Source organism: Leptidea sinapis, chromosome 4 (assembly GCF_905404315.1).
Source record: "Leptidea sinapis chromosome 4, ilLepSina1.1, whole genome shotgun sequence".
Taxonomy (NCBI): Eukaryota; Metazoa; Arthropoda; class Insecta; order Lepidoptera; family Pieridae; genus Leptidea; species Leptidea sinapis.
In genome coordinates this window covers 11,972,222-11,990,521 of record NC_066268.1, presented here as the reverse complement: position 1 = coordinate 11,990,521, position 18,300 = coordinate 11,972,222, and the positions used below count along the sequence as shown (strand labels likewise).

At 33.4% G+C, this 18,300-nt stretch overlaps 1 protein-coding gene and 1 long non-coding RNA gene across 2 annotated transcripts in view; one reads left to right on the top strand and one right to left on the bottom strand.

Annotated features, from left to right (window-relative positions):
- LOC126979932 (uncharacterized) overlaps positions 1-18,300 on the top strand; it is a 135,276-nt gene that overhangs the window by 84,522 nt on the left and 32,454 nt on the right. The window contains exon 2 of the mRNA XM_050829527.1: positions 11,078-11,301. Coding sequence (XP_050685484.1) covers positions 11,078-11,301 — 224 coding nt within the window. The remainder of the gene's footprint in view (positions 1-11,077; positions 11,302-18,300) is intronic.
- LOC126979955 (uncharacterized) lies at positions 3,569-7,663 on the bottom strand. Its single transcript, XR_007732928.1, has 2 exons — positions 7,582-7,663; positions 3,569-5,156 (listed from the first exon to the last, which is right to left on the bottom strand). It is a non-coding gene; the product is annotated as an uncharacterized LOC126979955 (long non-coding RNA).

Here is an 18,300-nt window from a genome sequence, read left to right as displayed (position 1 = left end):
TATGTTTATATAATACGTATTTATTCTATCAATCTGTCAATCTATCAATCACAATTTTAGAAGAGATCTTGTTTGTAGATTCTGTGATTTTTTTACGAGAAAACATTCTTCTTTATACGTTCACTTAACGGTTAATGATACGTCCTGTTCTTGATTGAACCCTAAATTCTGAGTGTTCTAACAATTGCGATCGTCACTTAGTTGGCATCAAAGTTTCTTTCTGTATATGTGTGACCAATTTTTATTTATTAGCTACTGTTAACTCACACATTGACACCACTAGGTATACAAGTTTTATATTCAAAATACTTAGGTGGTAATTCCAAGTGGCTGACTGTTTATCAACAAAATCGGTAACAGTATCAATAGATTCGTTTCCCTTTCTTATCTTGCTGTATCTGTATTAGAGATATTCTTCTCTCTTGGACACTGTCAATTCATAGGCTAGTACTTTTACCAGTGGGAGGCTCCTTTGCACAGGATGCTGGCTAAACCATGGGTAAGTATTGTGTTTCGGTCTGAAGGGCGCCGTAGCTAGTGAAATTACTGGGCAATGAGACTTAACATCTTATGTCGCAAGATGACGAGCGCAATTGTAGTGCCGCTCACAGTTATTGGGTTTTTTAGGCTCGGTTGTAATATTTACCCTAAAAAACCTTTCAGTATTATAATATAGGGCATTCTTCTTTAGATCCCTTAATTTAGAAGGAAATAAATGAAAAAAAAAAATAATGTTTTTCTTACTCATTTCACCAACAGGAATCAAAATAGGATCAACATTAATCGTAGATTAAGACTATTACTGTTTTTGTCAAGTACCTAATCTTAGATAAGGACAGAAATGGGCTTAATCTGTGATCAAATTAAACAAACTTCCCCGCACCCACCATTAGGGACGGGATTACAAAAATTCTTGGCTAGTTTTACAAAGCAGTTGACAGAGATACGTTATAAACAGTAATGGTTACACTTTGCTTATAAGTTCATATCTTTTTTTTTGCTTATAAGTTTAACTTTATATATAGATTAAAAGAATAAAGGAATTACTACTAATTTATCTGTATCTTCTAATAAGTTACCAAGGCTGTCTCCCCTACACTGTTCTCGTATTAATGATTATATGCGCAATGCCTCCAATTTGCATTGTGATGACGACGATAAGACTTCAGATGCCGCTTACACAAACCATCCAGGTCTGCAGCACCGGTGCCGGAAGAAGCTTCTAGTCTCTTCTAGACTCATGTATCTGCTGTGGGATAGAGAACTTTGTTCAGCATATGTTCTAGAAAACTGAAATTTGTTCGTAAACTACAAAAAACATTGATGATACGGAAATGAAAAGAAAATGGCGAAGAACGGTATGTGAAATTACTGGCTAATAAGACTTAAAATCATAATTATGACTCAAGGTGACGAGCACAATCAAATTAGAATTCAAATATTTTTATTCAAAATAGGATGTGAAATCACTTATTGAAAGTCAAAAAACTACCACCCATTCTAAAGAATGCCTCAGGCCTGAGAAGAATGGGCGCAACAAACTCAGCGGGTTTTTTTTTCATCAAAAATATGTTTTACAATTAAAGTAACATTTACAAAGTAACAAAGTAACATCGTACAATTAAATTTATTATTTAATAGCCTGAGGGCGGTCGCTCCATTCCATATCATTAAGAAAGTAATTTATGTTATAGTAACCTTTACCACACAAACGTTTTTTAACAATTCTTTTGAATAACGTAATACTTTTGTTTTGAACATTTTCTGGGATCTTGTTGTAAAAGCATATACATCGCCCCACAAAAGACTTACTAACTCGACTTAGCCGAGTAGTAGGCATCATCAGTTTATGTGTGTTCCTGGTGTTAACATTATGGTTATGACAGTTTCTGGCAAATTCACTTATGCGCCTATGAACATACATTACATTATCAAGAATATATTGAGAAACAACAGTCAAGATGTTAATTTCTTTGAATTTTGCTCTCAATGATTCCTTGGGGCCTAGGTTACAAATAGCGCGAATAGCCCTCTTCTGCAGCACAAACATTGTATTAATGTCGGCAGCGCTGCCCCACAGCAATATACCATAGGACATAATACTATGGAAGTTACTAAAGATACAAGTCGCGCCGTATCTATGTCAGTTAATTGTCTAATCCTTTTAACCGCGTATGCTGCAGAACTTTGGAAGAATGAAGAGAAGATGAAGTGTTCAGAGTTTTGGAATTTTCATATCCCGGCACTGCTTTATAATTGGTAGGGCAAACCACTTAATACAGACATGACGTTATCGTTTTGCTTGTTTCGTCATTCCTCTATATTGTAAGGGAATTTTAAAAAGAAGCGCGATCAGGATGTCCCAGATAATTCCCAGATAACATAGAAGTGAACAAGTTTGTGTGTCCATTCCAAAGAAAACTAGAAGCCTGACAAATAAGAGAAATGGCAGATAATTTTATAGAGTACTAGATGACCCAGAAAACGTTGTATTGCCATATAAAGTAATAAATATTCAATAATTAAAATTTTTGGGGTATAAAAAATTGATGCAACCGATTCTTAGACCTACGAAATATATCACAATTATTATATTCGATTGCCATCTTGCAACCCTATGTGGATTAGTGGATGGATATACAAATCGCGATACAAAAATAGTTGTAGAATGTATATGGGCGAATATTTTTAGTTGTATTTTTCAACGCTGAATCATAATAAAATAAAAATTTAAAAATTGTCAAATAAATTAAAAAAAAGGGGTTTATCGGGGGTGGGTCACCATTATAATTTAGGGGCACGAAAAATAGATGCTGGCCGATTCTCAGATCTACCCCAAAAGCACACATAATTTCATACAAATCGGTTCAGCCGTTTCGAAGGAGTTTGTTAACAAAAACCGGGATACGAGAATTTTATATATTAGATAAAGATGCTCTGAAAATCTATGTTATTTTCATTTTGAATGTTTATCAATAGGTAGCCAATATAATGGCAGTTTGCCCAAAGGCAAATCATAAAGCAACGTAGGCTCTGTTTTATCGCGATGACGAAAATGTGAACGAATTAAAAGTAACGGGAAAATATAATCCCAAGGAGCTATTACTGTGGGTGGGTTTTAATCAGCGCACCGGGGCTGTGTGGGGTTAGAGGGGGTTTTAGGGGGTTCCGTAAATTGTCGGCTGTCGTTAGTTAACTGCTTAGCTCTTGCGTTTCATTTCCGGCTCAATGTTATTCACTATAGTGTGTTTCTACATCACTGAATGATATTTGCTCGTCTTCACAAAGTAAGGAGAATGTATTATTGCATAATACTGTCAACGTTGGCTGTCTTATACGGCTTAACAGCACATAGTATATTTCCAATAATAATAATTAAAAAAAAGTGTTTCACTCTCTAATATGTTGTAAGATTAGTAACCATTTTTAATTAAAATGTTAAACGGTTCGATTTTTTTCTGGGTTTCCACGCTTTGACATTATCTCTTTAGGCTATCTCTGAAAACAAACTTTAAAATTTCACTTTCGTGCTAAGTGAAGTCAACCAATTATCAATAATAGCCAGAAATAACTTTAAAACTTTATTTTATAAAAGTATGAAGATGTACAAATAAAATTAATTGAACTAGCTAAAACTTACATCTTATGTAAAAACAAAAATTAATTAATTATTCGTTAAATATGGCTTGTAACTGCTTGTTTAAGGCAAGAGACGTAAATAACAGAAGTATAGCTATATAGAGTTCCAGAGAGAAGATCTACTTTTCCTCTAGTATCGATTGCTTAAAATTTGGTAAAGTTAACGTATATTTTTTCATTCCTATCTATGGTTGGAATATTTAAATCCAACATACCTTCGTTTAGATTAATTTTATCGTTGGTAAGCAACATGTTACGATGACATTACAGATAATTCGATAACTATTGCTTATCGTGTTTTAAATAGAAGCAGCATCACCTGAGCGTCTCGATGTACAGTGTTGCAACATCAAAACATCAACTAAAACACTTAAAAACAATTTTCAGGTTTCAGTCTGAGCCTCTATTTAATCATCATCTCTCGCTCATGCCTTAGCTCTTCGTGCAGGTTTTATCTTGGAAAACGAGCAAATGCCGTGCACTGTTTTAATTTCAGCTTAAATCACTTCTAACATTAATGTTAATAACACCCAGAAATTTGAATGTTGTAAATATCATTTCTTGTCATTTTTACGCAGCTAGGTGTAAAAATGGAAGTAGATAAACTGGACCCAGTTCCGTTATTGCTGACTGTGAACAATAGATATGCTTTTCATTGATTTACATTAAGCCATTAAAATAAGTTTCTTCAACAGTAAAATTTCTCGTTGTAATCATTTTAAATTATCTTATCTAAAGTTTTCAACAGCTACAGTTTTAAAGCAATAGTTCGATCAGTATTAGTTACAGTTACAATATTTGCGTTAGCTGAATTGGGTCCCAGATTCGCTCATGGACACATTCGAATGAACGTGTCGTGAGCAATATCGCAATGAAATGTCTCCTTTATCGTCCTCTTTGTCGATAAGCTGATATCTTTGAGATGCGAAACGTGAAACGGCGCATTATTGTGTTTTGATATAGACCCGTTCTCATTTCACAATTTGCTCCCATTTCACCATGTTTACTCTTGATACATTATATGTCGTACTTTCATGTGAAATACTTTCTTCAGTGTCTTTCATATAATTCTTTACATTGCGCCTTATTTTCATCTTTTCACATCTATGTTAAACAATCTTTGCTAGTTACTTTTTCGAGATTATTCGTTATTTAGCAACTGTGTTTTAAATTTAATTAACAATATACATATTTAATAATTCATCTTCTTTCTTTTCTTTTTCTTCATTTTTCGTTTCTATTGGATTTTCATGAATGAAATTTTTAAATTACAAGTTGCCATACTATTGCCTTAATTAGTCTGTACTTCGATGTTCCCGTGACTATCTGTATGTATGTTAACCACGAGTTGCATAGCTCCGGTTCCTACTCCAACTGCGGCGATAAGATCCATGGGTATTTCTAAGCCTCTAGTTTCACCAGTAATTTGCTCTATGGGATTACGTGTCATAATTGGTGCAGCTGATGAGGTGGCTAGCAGAAGCAGGAGTATTGGAGCCAATACGCTGCAGCCAAACCTGTAATGGGAATTATATTTTTGATTGCAATTAAAAATGACATGAAGATTAATCATTCAAAAATGGCACTGCCGTCAATCCTACCACTCCACAGCTGAATATCTAAGTGATCGGACAGCCTGGGACTAGATTAATATTATTATATTACAATAATAATAACAGTATAATATTGTATATTTTATCAAAAAGATCGCAAAAATGAATGCTGGGAGATTTTCTTGCGCCTCTTCTTCTCTCTCAGAGCACCATTTGTTTCCGAAGCCGCGGTAGTGTTAGAAATGACATTAAAAAGAATTCTAAAGGAATCAATTTTGAGAAAATAAATGCCTTGTATGCCTTTCATTCTTAAAACATTACATGAAATCACAGTGCTATAATAATTACAGCTTAGAACAAGGCTAGTCTTAGGAGATATAGTTCATTTCGCAGAAATAAATGATATCAATAAATACCTCTTGTCATTTTGATATGGGCATTGAACCTTTTTTATTTGAAAAGAAATGATGTCCTAGACAACGATCGAACACTTAATATCTACTTATCAAATCAAATCAAATCAAAATCAGTTTATTCACGTAGGTCACGGAAATGATACTTATGAATGTAAAAAAAAATCTTATTGAATCTACCGCTACTTCGTAAAGGCTTGAGCTAATAAGAAGAAATAGCAAGAAACTCATTGTCACTCTTTTATATCAAGATTTACATTTAAGTACATCGATTTACAAATCATTTCAAATTACAATATAATATGTAAAATCTAAAATAATATCAATACTATATTACTTTAATATGTTACCCGATTCAAATTTATGCGATCACTAACTCCCTCTTAACCTTAACTATAACGTTATGTATGTATATTTCCACTATAAATTCTAAGAGAAAGACAAAATATATTCGAATTTGTAATCAAGCATTAAGATGGCAAGGTCTCTTCAGACTCAGAGAGACTCTGCGGTTCCGTGGTAAAATGAAATGGATAGTTCCTAAAGCTGGCTTTGTCTAGAACTGAGTTGGTATCGTTTTTATTTTATTGTAAGAATTTTAATGAATTTATAAATCTTTAACCGGACCTTCAGCGTAAGAAATTGTATCCATTTTCTAAGAAATTACTACTAGTACGAAGTATTGAAAAGTTCTAGAAAATATACATGGTTCAGATAAAAATAATGAATAAAAAACGTTGTAATGATACCTTACAATACCTTTTAAAATGGGGCATTTGCCGCTAGCCTATTTTATATAACAAAATAAAGAAAAATGAATTTCTATTTTAAAAATAAGTTACAATAATACCAATGAATAATAAATTATAACGATAAATTCAGATTTGTCAACTCCTCTCTGATAAACGCGTGAATTGCAATTTTCTCGCTACAGCGAGTTAGCTAATACAAATGGGAGGCTCCTATGCACAGAATGCAGGCTAGATTATGGGTACCACAACGGCGCCTATTTCTGCCGCGAGGCAGTAATGTATAAACATTATTGTGTATCGGTCTGAACGCCGTAGCTAATGAAATTACTGGGTAAATGAGGCTTAACATCTTGTCTCAAGGTGACAAGCGCATTTGTAGCGCCCCTTTTCAAAATTAAATTTTTGGGTTTTTCAAGAATCCTTGTTGTCATGGGCAAGGCGTATCAGTTACCATCAACTAAATCCTGCTCGTCTCATCCCTTATTTTCATAAAAATGCAGTAACGCGTCGATATTATGTTTACAGTAAATTTTCGCTTTTAGTTCTTCTGGACATTCTACATACCTACATACCTTAACGTAATCCACGAATATAATTTAAGTCAACTTTAACTACATATTTTAAGACATGATACTCAGTGTAAAAATATATATTTTGACCTTAGATTAAGGTGTACTCGCAAAGTAAGGCAACTAATTCTACGCCCAAATGGGCGTACTCGAGTCAGTCTTGAACAATGTGTGACGTTCACGAGCCACATGTTCTGTTAAACTTTGCTAATAATTGAAACTAAAATTGTTGCGCAGTAAAACTTTGTAAAAATAATATACACATTAAATTTATTAATTATTATATTTATTAGTATTTTATAATTATTAAATAACACGAAGAGTATGTTACAAAATTTGACGATGCCATTGAGTGGTAAGATGCCACGCACACAAGCATCTAATAGTTGCCGTAATAAAATATATAATGTTCTTAGGTAGCGCGGGATCTAGTTGGAGCGAAGCGGAGACCAATCCTTAATCTAAGATTTTGACAATGCCAAGAATTTACTATACATACCTTGCCACTATATATAGGCCCATATAAGAATATATTTCGGATATAATCAGAACGTTATACTTAAACTTGGCATCGACTTTGCAAATATATATATATATATATTTTAATGTTCTTATATGACTGCAAATTAGGCTGTATTTATTGTATAAAACTTACATGGCTGTTTCCGCGTAGGCACTTGTTTTTTGAACACGGTCACAAACTTGAGATCCTGCCGAAGTGAGATGTGATATCAAAGTGATATTATATTCTATCTAATCAGCTTTCGGCCACGTTCGTATGGGAACATATTGATAAATTGATAACAGATTCAAGAGAAATTTTGTGATAGTACGATATATGAGAAAAAGACGATTCCTGCGAAGACTTATTTAAATTAAACAGAAAACTTGTCAATTACTCTTATGAAGATAAACTTAATTTTTTTTAAACTTGATCCTCTATGCTTGCGTCGTGTGCTGCTTGACACGATGCTACTTCATCAAATAATTAAAAATCAAACGGATATTTCATTATTATCAAAAATAAATTTTCAATTGTAAAATCCCTTAACGTCTGTACCAACAACATACTTAAAGATAATCGTAGCCATACTAACCTAGCATATCACTCCTGCATCGATCGTATTTGTCGCCAATTTAATACACTTTCTCAAAATAATCAGCAACTCAATTTATTTAATTCCACATCAACCTGCTTTCGTCATAATGTCATTGACTCCCTGCGTAAGGGAGCTAATTTGTAGAAATTACTATAATTTTGCTACACTACTTTATATAATCTGCATGTCTCTAAATCATTTGTACATGCCAGTTATTCAAATTTCAAATTCAAATATTTTTATTCAAAATAGGATTCAAAATCACTTATTGAACGTCAAAAACTACCACCCATTCAAAAGAGACTGCCTCAGACCTGAGAAGAATGGGCGCAAGAAACTCAGCGGGCTTTTTTTTTAAATATAAAATATGGATTACAATGTAATATCGTTTATATAAACATTTATAATGAAAGAGCCTGAGGGTGTTCGCTTTATTCCCAGTCCGTGGTGTCATTAAGAAAATCGTTTATGCTATAATAACCCACACAAACGTTTTTTAACAATTCTTTTAAATTTCGTAACGCATTTGTTTTGTACATTTTCTGTGATCATATTGTAGAAGCATATACATCGCCCAACAAAAGACTTACTAACTCGACCCAACCGAGTAGTAGGCATAACAAGTTTATGTTTGTTCCTCGTGTTAACATTATGAATGTCACAGTTTCTAGAGAATTCCTCATCGTGCTTATGAACATACAGAACATTATCAAAAATGTATTGAGAAGCAACAGTCAAAATGTTTATTTCTTTAAATATTTCTCTTAATGGCCTAGGACTTCTTCTTCTTTAGGACCTAGGTTATAAATCGCGCGAATAGCCCTCTTCTGCAGCACAAAGATAGTATTAATATCGGCCGCACAGCCCCATAACAATATACCATAGGACATCATACTATGAAAATAATGAATGTATACTAATCGCGCCGTATCTATGTCAGTTAACCGTCTAATTTTCTTAACCGCATATGCTGCAAAACTAAGCCTATTCGCCAATCCTTCAATATGGGGGCCCCACTGCAAGGTTATTATTGATATTTTTGGTATGTTTCTTTTAGTTTTAAGTCTCCCTGTTCATATTTTTACATTTTGTGCATAAATATTGTTGGTTTATCAAATAAAGTAAAATAAAATAAAAATATAAAATAATAGTAATCGAAATTTACAGTAACAGTTGTAAAACACACCGATAGAATTAAAATTGAATACATTTAATGTTGAAATAGAATAATACTTTGTGCTGCTGCAAAACTCTTATAGTTACATAAAATGGTTTTAAATAAGAATAAATTGCAATAACTTGGCCTTTGATATATTGAGAGTGTTACTCTGACTCTAGAATCCATTGCCTTGGAGGAAATTGCTCGTTCTTCACGCCGCGACCTCTCTGCGAAATGTCTTCAAAGTAACACTAGAATCAAATAAAACTTATTGACTTCCTTATTCAAACTCGGATTCTTTGTATTTCGCTTAGACACGCGGCAATGGAGCACTTTTATGTTTATTTGCATTGTTCCTGATTTAGTGGCCATTGTGAACATTCCTCAAACTTGGGGATTGAGAGCACAGTAGCACAAAAGATGAGTTCTTAAAGTTATATTTGTCTGCGTGTGTCATATGCTTATCTCATTCAATGATCTAGTCTTAGATGTATACATTATAATGTGTATCATATGATATGATATATATATATATATATATATATATATATATCTAATATATAAAATTCTCGTGTCATGGTGTTAAACATTGAACTCCTCCGAAACGAAAAAAATTTTGAGTGCATATTGGGTAGGTCTGAGAATCGGACAACTACTATTTTTCATCCCCCTAAATGTTAAGGGTGGTCCACACGAATTTTTTTATTTTTTTTTTAAATTTGTTTTGATTATGAGTCAGCATTAAAAAATACATACAACTTCAAATTTTCACCCATCTACGATCAACAGTTACTTTTGTATCGCGATTTTAATATCGGCAATACAACGTTTGCTGGGTCAGCTAGTATATATATATATATATATATACATATGTATATATATACATATATATATATATATCATATGATATAGATATACAGTTTTAATAGGATCCTGGTTGGCTATTCAATATAGAAATAATTTTAGACCATACTACCAAAATGTATGATGATAGATTTGTGAAAAATTATGAAATTGTGTGAAGTATATTTATAATCCCTTAAAATCCCCCCTCTTTTCACGTCAGCTGCGAATGCTAGAGTAATAAGACAGCCGCATAGACTGGTTTTGAAACATTGTCCTAAAACAACACTTTTTCTCAAAAATAGCCATAACATGTGCCAAAATTATATTACAAGCCTAAGGACTTGAAAATACTTAATAATGATTATACCAAGACTCTTTTAATGACTACTTGAAAATATTTTTTTATAGTATTAATGAATATTTAAATAAGTGTTAAGTTTTTGCATGCTTTTAATTTAAGCTGGATAGAGGACACATTGTAATATTTAATATCTGGACGTACCCTATTTCATAGCAAAATAAATAATTTCATTTCTTATAAAATATTTTCATTAAGCTCTTAAAACTCTAATTAACAGTACGATAAGTCAATGCCTTATAGATATGTTAAAAAAGGAGATTAGTTTAAGTGTGGTTCGCTAATCGAGACCGTTTTCGTAATGAAGAACTAACAAAACTAACACAAATTTAAACAATAAATAATAAAAAGCGAATTAATTCCTACCATGGACATTCTGCCAAAAATTTTACGGGAGATGGGGAAAATCAAGTGTTGCCGATTTTTACGTTTCTGATCGTCTGTTACCTTATTATTGGGAATAAACCTCTAGATTTTTTTCTGGTCGTCAGAAAAGTAGTCCTAAGTATGTCCTTTCAATATCAACGTGTTATACGTTACGCATACCTAAGAAAATGAGTTTCGACCAACGGACAAACAGCGGTCCTATAAGGTTTCCTTATTAAGATTCTCTATGGGTCCCAAGGTCTCTAAAAGATCTTTCCTGTCTGTCAGCAGGCGTATAATATCCTCTTTCTTTCTTCTACAGATTACATGGACTCGCTGTGCAAGGATCACTTCTTGCAGAGACAGTACCGCAGGCTTGACGGAGGAGTGCTCTGGTCTCGCAACGAGCGTAACCTGGACTGTACTGTCACCTTCCAGACCCACAGCATTCTGCAGCGGTTTATGCTGCACTTCGATCTGCTGCAGCTCGACTGCAATGATCATCTCTACGTGTACGATGGTGCACACGCTACTGCACCTCCAAAGGTAACTTTTAATTAACAATTGCCATTTTAAAAAGGTTGTAAGAAATAAATATTTTTATTAGCAACTAACGCAGTATTTACTATTTACATACAAGAATTATAACCTACCTTATTTATACTAATAAATGGAGAGTCATTCTTTCCTTTGGTTATACTGCGGAAACTACTGCACCGATCGGAATAATACTTAATAATAACGCAGCGTGTTTCGGAGAGAGTTTTAGTATGTAATGTATAGAAACGAATCCACCTCAATTTTTTATGCGATCCTCTTCCCCATGCCAGGTCCTATGACTATTCACGATTAAGTTAATGTTAGAGATATGAATTTTTAAAGGTTCTAAAAAATCTCAAATTTGGGTACTTTTGGCACATTAGCGATTTTGCTAGAAACTGTGATCATCATCATGTTAACTAAACCAACAATTATAGACTTGTTATGCCTACTATTGGGTTAAGTCGATTTAGTAAGTCTTTTATTTGGCGATGAATATGCTTTTACAACATGATCCCCGAAAATGTACAAAACAAAGTGTTACGAAATTCAAAAGAATAATTAAAAACGTTTATGTGGTAAAGGCATGACAAAAAAGACTTTCATAATAATACAGATTGCGAATGGAGCGACAGCTAACAGGCTATTTAATAGTAAATTTTATTGTACGAAATTAAATTGTGACAAAATTTTATTAAAAAAAGAAGAGTTTCTTGCGACCGTTCTTCTCATGTTTGAGGCATGAATTTTCAAATGAGCGCTTGTTTTTGTCGTTATTTTCAAGTCCTATTTTGAAAATGTTCAATAATTCTGTTTCGATATCTCTACAAGATAGCTTCTTTGAACAAGAGAAATATAATTGTTTCAAAAATTACGTAAGAGATAAACACAAGTGTTAAAATCGCAGTATCAAGTAAGTTCATGTTATAGTAGTAGCACGCATAGCACCTAATTGCCTAGCTGCAGTAACTACCCCATGCAACGTAGAACCAAGCTGAGCTTTTAATTTAATTCAAAATCAATTTCGCCGGCGATGTCCCCAGACGCTGTAGGAATGAAATACCTTTCATAACGCAAGTCCCTTTCAATATTTCATATAACGAGAGTTTTATTGATATCATATCCAATTTGGAGGCATTCCAAGACGCCACGCCGCGTCGCGAGCAATTACGGGGAGATGTCGATTGTTCCCGATTATTCTCGATCAATGTAATCGTATCTCGTCTCTAATTTATTAAGGATTCCTGGGATGCTAATGAGCGCACGGGATGCCGCTCCCAATTGTCTTTAATTAAAACTCATTTGAATTAACGTATTATTTGAAATTATCGCAAAACTAGCGCTAAGATTTGTTCAAGTCCCTCTTACTTGACTACGTTCCAAATGTATTTTACTTTAAATTATATAATTGTAAGTCAAAGTTTTAACTTTTCTGTGAAAAGTATGTTCACTTTTTCACCAACTGCAACAAGGTCTTGTTGTTTTTCGTTGTATTTTTAAATTTAGGCTCACAGAATAGGTAAACACAGATTCCGACTAGCTTTTAAGCTAAATGTGGCTGTTGCTCAATCTACAAGGAAAATATGTGTATAAAAGTTATTAGTATTAAGTTATTATAAATGTTAAAAAAAATGAAGGGTCTACGAAATATATTAAATAAGTCTATGATGATCAGTGAAAAATTTATTGCGTCTAAATGAAAACACCGAACAAGGAAGCTGATTCCATAGTTTGGTTTAACGTGGAAGTAAGTTCGTGGGGTGCGCTAGACCAGAGATGACAGCAATACTACATATGTGGCCGGACCTGCATTTTGTAGAACACTAGAATGTGGGCCGGCTTGAAGCAGTGCTATGTTCCATTAATGAACCCCACACTCAGGTTAATTTGATCGTGGTAAAACACCTTACGACTCAATAGTATAATAATAAACTCCCACTGAATGCTGTGCAATTGACCGCAAATGCAAAGGCTTTCAAGCGTCGACTGCTCTATTAGATCTCATCTTATCATATCTATTGCTTAAAGTAAAAATAATCTTTATCATCAGCATATCATTGACGTAACCACCGTGATGTCTTAATAAAATTTAAATATAAGAAGGTATTTTGCGCAAATCTCTGACAGCGCCGGTTCAGTAAGCGACGATATGTTAATGAGGTGGCAACTAGCAACGGACGGCAGCGGGCAGGTGTCTTGCAAACTAAATAATTAACAAGTCGCCAAAGACAACTTCGCCAATTTAAAATTCAAATATCAACAGCTTGGACTTGAGCTAACAATGGGCTAAGAATTTCTCTTTTGCGAATAGCAACAACAAATAAGGTATTTTTTTTGTAAATACCCTCAAATTCCAAGCATAAGTTGCACCATACAGGCATAGATTTAGTTATGAACGATATTGTTGCTTAAATAGTCGTCTTTTAAACAGCGTCTTGTGCTAAAAGTAATATTCAATAAATCATTATTCTAAGACCACAATTCGCTATTCTTCGAATTTTTAAAATATATTCAAATATGATCGTAAAGAAAGATTCGACAACTGGTATTTTTAATTCCTTAAAATAATTCCAAAAAAATTGTTTTTAATTAAAACGATCAATACTCGCGCCAAAAAGGGAGCCGGCATGATCGTGACGTCATAATAACGTAAACAAAGAAACGTCCAATGTCCAGTGTAATTCTCATTGATTCTTATAAATATAGAAATGACCTTTCATAGTGCGTATCGTTGGTGTGTTGCGTTGTTTCTGCCTTAGGGACGTCACAAAATGACAAAAAAATCGGTCACGTGACATACAAATAATAAAACTATGATTTAAATTGTGAAAATATAAATAATTCTCATGTTTTTATAACAAATTAGTATTGAGTCCGTATTTATTAAGGTAAAAACTCTCTATATATAGTTATTTAATTTTGATAGATGAAACTGGCCTTTTATTAACACTACTTTCAGGTAACCAGTTACCTTACCAACAAACCAGCGACAGCTTAAGCAGTTTTTTTTATGACAATAAGGGACGAGACGAGCAGGATGTTTAGCTGATTGAAATTAATATGGCCTGCCGATTACAATGCTTTGTACCGCTCAGGATTCTTGAAAAACCAAAAAAATCTAAGCAGGACTATAATTGCGCTCGTCACCTTGAGACAGAAGACGTTAAGTCGCATTTTCCCAGTGATTTCACTAGGTTTGGGCTTGGAAGCAATTACTATTAACTGGACTGCAGAAAATGCTTTGCTTAAAGGGTCGCTTTTAAGACATTGCAATGTAGCGAGGATGACTTCAAATGTAAACAAATGACCTTAAAAGGTACATAATTATTAGATTAATTTATATTATGTGATATTAAGTAACATCAAAAGAAATTTATTGAAAACAAAACAATGCCTATTATTTACAATACATGAATTTAAAATAATCACTACCAAGAAGTGTACATAGAATACTGGCAGAATTTCTGCATTGGATACGTTGATCCGTTTCTAGTTGCCCTATTGAGGCGCGTAGATAGTACTTTGTATATTTTCCGCGACTCTGGGCTCTATTGTATTGGTATTTTGTACACAAACTTACAAAATAACAATTAATAAAACAGTAGTTGTGTAAAATATTAGTTAGAGCTCCTTGCTAGCGTAATGACCGCGTCCTGTCTATCATTCTCAAGCCCGACGCTGCATCAAATCATGATATTCGGTTTAATGGGACATTTTTCATAATTCCTTTATCTGTGCCGTGTTTTAATGAAAATGGTTTTTTCTCGGAAAAGCATTTTGTATGTTATTCTGGCCACAATTATACATTGATTACAGCGAGTTTTTAAGTATTAAGCCTGGAGTAATAGAAATTTAATTAAATAACAAAAATTTGTAACAAGCAAAGTGTTACATACATGAGTTTAATTGAAAATTATAAAGAATGTTTTAAATTACTATAACTCCATTTCTAGTTCATCTATTAGGATATTTGAAAATTGCAAAATAAAATCTAGCCTTTTAACAAATATACATATTATGTACTTATGTTAAGTTGTTATTAAGAATTAATGATTCAAAATCTTGCCAAATCATTGGAAGGACATGATGCGACGAGTGACGAAAGTACTTATTGCTGGTATGAATAAGATTAGTCATATTAATAAGTTAGAAGCGAACGAAGAGAAAAAAAGAAGGAAAAGTATAAAGCAGCAAAAATTAAGTAAAACGATGAAATACAAGATTATCTGACAACATCTAAGGCAACAGTAAGTTGTTTTGGAAGACATTGAGTTCAGTGGGACAGTCTCAAAATCGTACGTGTAGAGAACAAGATGAGACGATTTGATTTTAGTACGATAAGACATAGGTACCATCAAAAGAAGAGTGGACACTTCCTTGAAAGGCTGGTAATGTTCTTGTGATTCTTTTGGCATTGCAGGAGAGTGTGGGAGGTGGTGATGACTTGACCTCAGGTACTAACGTATTCAAAAACATAACTATAACAGAATAAAATAATATAAATTATGGTGACAGAGCTTTTATGTTTGGGAAGATTTTTTACGAGAGATAGAAAATATGAACGTGATGTTGGAGGGTTTAGTAGATTTTGTGTTTATCCATCACGCACAGACAAAACCAAATATTTTCTGTATGTAATTTGTGTGCGTATCGTGACCTTTCATAGTGCGTATCGTTGGTGTGTTGCGTTGTTTCTGCCTTAGGGACGTCACAAAATGACAAAAAAATCGGTCACGTGACATACAAATAATAAAACTATGATTTAAATTGTGAAAATATAAATAATTCTCATGTTTTTATAACAAATTAGTATTGAGTCCGTATTTATTAAGGTAAAAACTCTCTATATATAGTTATTTAATTTTGATAGATGAAACTGGCCTTTTATTAACACTACTTTCAGGTAACCAGTTACCTTACCAACAAACCAGCGACTCATCAAGCCCGTCTCTTTATTTATTTTCCCTTATCCTAAACACACATGCTTGGCTGTGTAATCCCTACGTAACATGAAAGCGTTAAGCGTAGGTACGTTTTTCTCTCTCTAATTTGCTATTCAGCGGTCTTTCAACGATTTAAATATGAATACTTTATGTACTTAGTCTCCCCGATGATATTTCAAACACAGAGTAACATGTTAGAATAGAAGGAGCCTATAAATACATTATTATTTGAAAGAGAACAGACGAAGCAGTCATTTGTAACTCACAAAAGGATCTTTTGTATGCTTGCCTAATAACCAATGGTTACTGGAACTTACTTTAATTTAGGTTCGTCATGTTGAGACTAGAAGATGAAATATCTTATGTGCCTGTATGTACATCGGCATTGGTTATTACCACATGTAAAGAATATTGCAAAAGGTTGCTTTTGAATAAAGACTATGCTGTGTCATGTCTTGGAATGAAGCCAGTAAAATTTAGCCCAGTCCACCAGTTTCATTCTAAGAAGACCAAGGTTTGTACGTTCACTGCTAAGTCTCTTTGTCATAACCATCGACTTGACTCTCTCCTACCTGACACAGCCTATATCTGCATACTTACCTTCGACATCGGAAGGAAAAAAGCACACCAGATTTTTAAACCACCGCTTGTAGCTGTAACAGCACACGGCACAAATTCAGCCTAACATGAAGACATTCCATGTGCTGGACTGACAATATTTGTATATCATTTTCAATATCAACTTTGCTTAAGCAGTTTTTTTTATGACAATAAGGGACGAGACGAGCAGGATGTTTAGCTGATTGAAATTAATATGGCCTGCCGATTACAATGCTTTGTACCGCTCAGGATTCTTGAAAAACCAAAAAAATCTAAGCAGGACTATAATTGCGCTCGTCACCTTGAGACAGAAGACGTTAAGTCGCATTTTCCCAGTGATTTCACTAGGTTTGGGCTTGGAAGCAATTACTATTAACTGGACTGCAGAAAATGCTTTGCTTAAAGGGTCGCTTTTAAGACATTGCAATGTAGCGAGGATGACTTCAAATGTAAACAAATGACCTTAAAAGGTACATAATTATTAGATTAATTTATATTATGTGATATTAAGTAACATCAAAAGAAATTTATTGAAAACAAAACAATGCCTATTATTTACAATACATGAATTTAAAATAATCACTACCAAGAAGTGTACATAGAATACTGGCAGAATTTCTGCATTGGATACGTTGATCCGTTTCTAGTTGCCCTATTGAGGCGCGTAGATAGTACTTTGTATATTTTCCGCGACTCTGGGCTCTATTGTATTGGTATTTTGTACACAAACTTACAAAATAACAATTAATAAAACAGTAGTTGTGTAAAATATTAGTTAGAGCTCCTTGCTAGCGTAATGACCGCGTCCTGTCTATCATTCTCAAGCCCGACGCTGCATCAAATCATGATATTCGGTTTAATGGGACATTTTTCATAATTCCTTTATCTGTGCCGTGTTTTAATGAAAATGGTTTTTTCTCGGAAAAGCATTTTGTATGTTATTCTGGCCACAATTATACATTGATTACAGCGAGTTTTTAAGTATTAAGCCTGGAGTAATAGAAATTTAATTAAATAACAAAAATTTGTAACAAGCAAAGTGTTACATACATGAGTTTAATTGAAAATTATAAAGAATGTTTTAAATTACTATAACTCCATTTCTAGTTCATCTATTAGGATATTTGAAAATTGCAAAATAAAATCTAGCCTTTTAACAAATATACATATTATGTACTTATGTTAAGTTGTTATTAAGAATTAATGATTCAAAATCTTGCCAAATCATTGGAAGGACATGATGCGACGAGTGACGAAAGTACTTATTGCTGGTATGAATAAGATTAGTCATATTAATAAGTTAGAAGCGAACGAAGAGAAAAAAAGAAGGAAAAGTATAAAGCAGCAAAAATTAAGTAAAACGATGAAATACAAGATTATCTGACAACATCTAAGGCAACAGTAAGTTGTTTTGGAAGACATTGAGTTCAGTGGGACAGTCTCAAAATCGTACGTGTAGAGA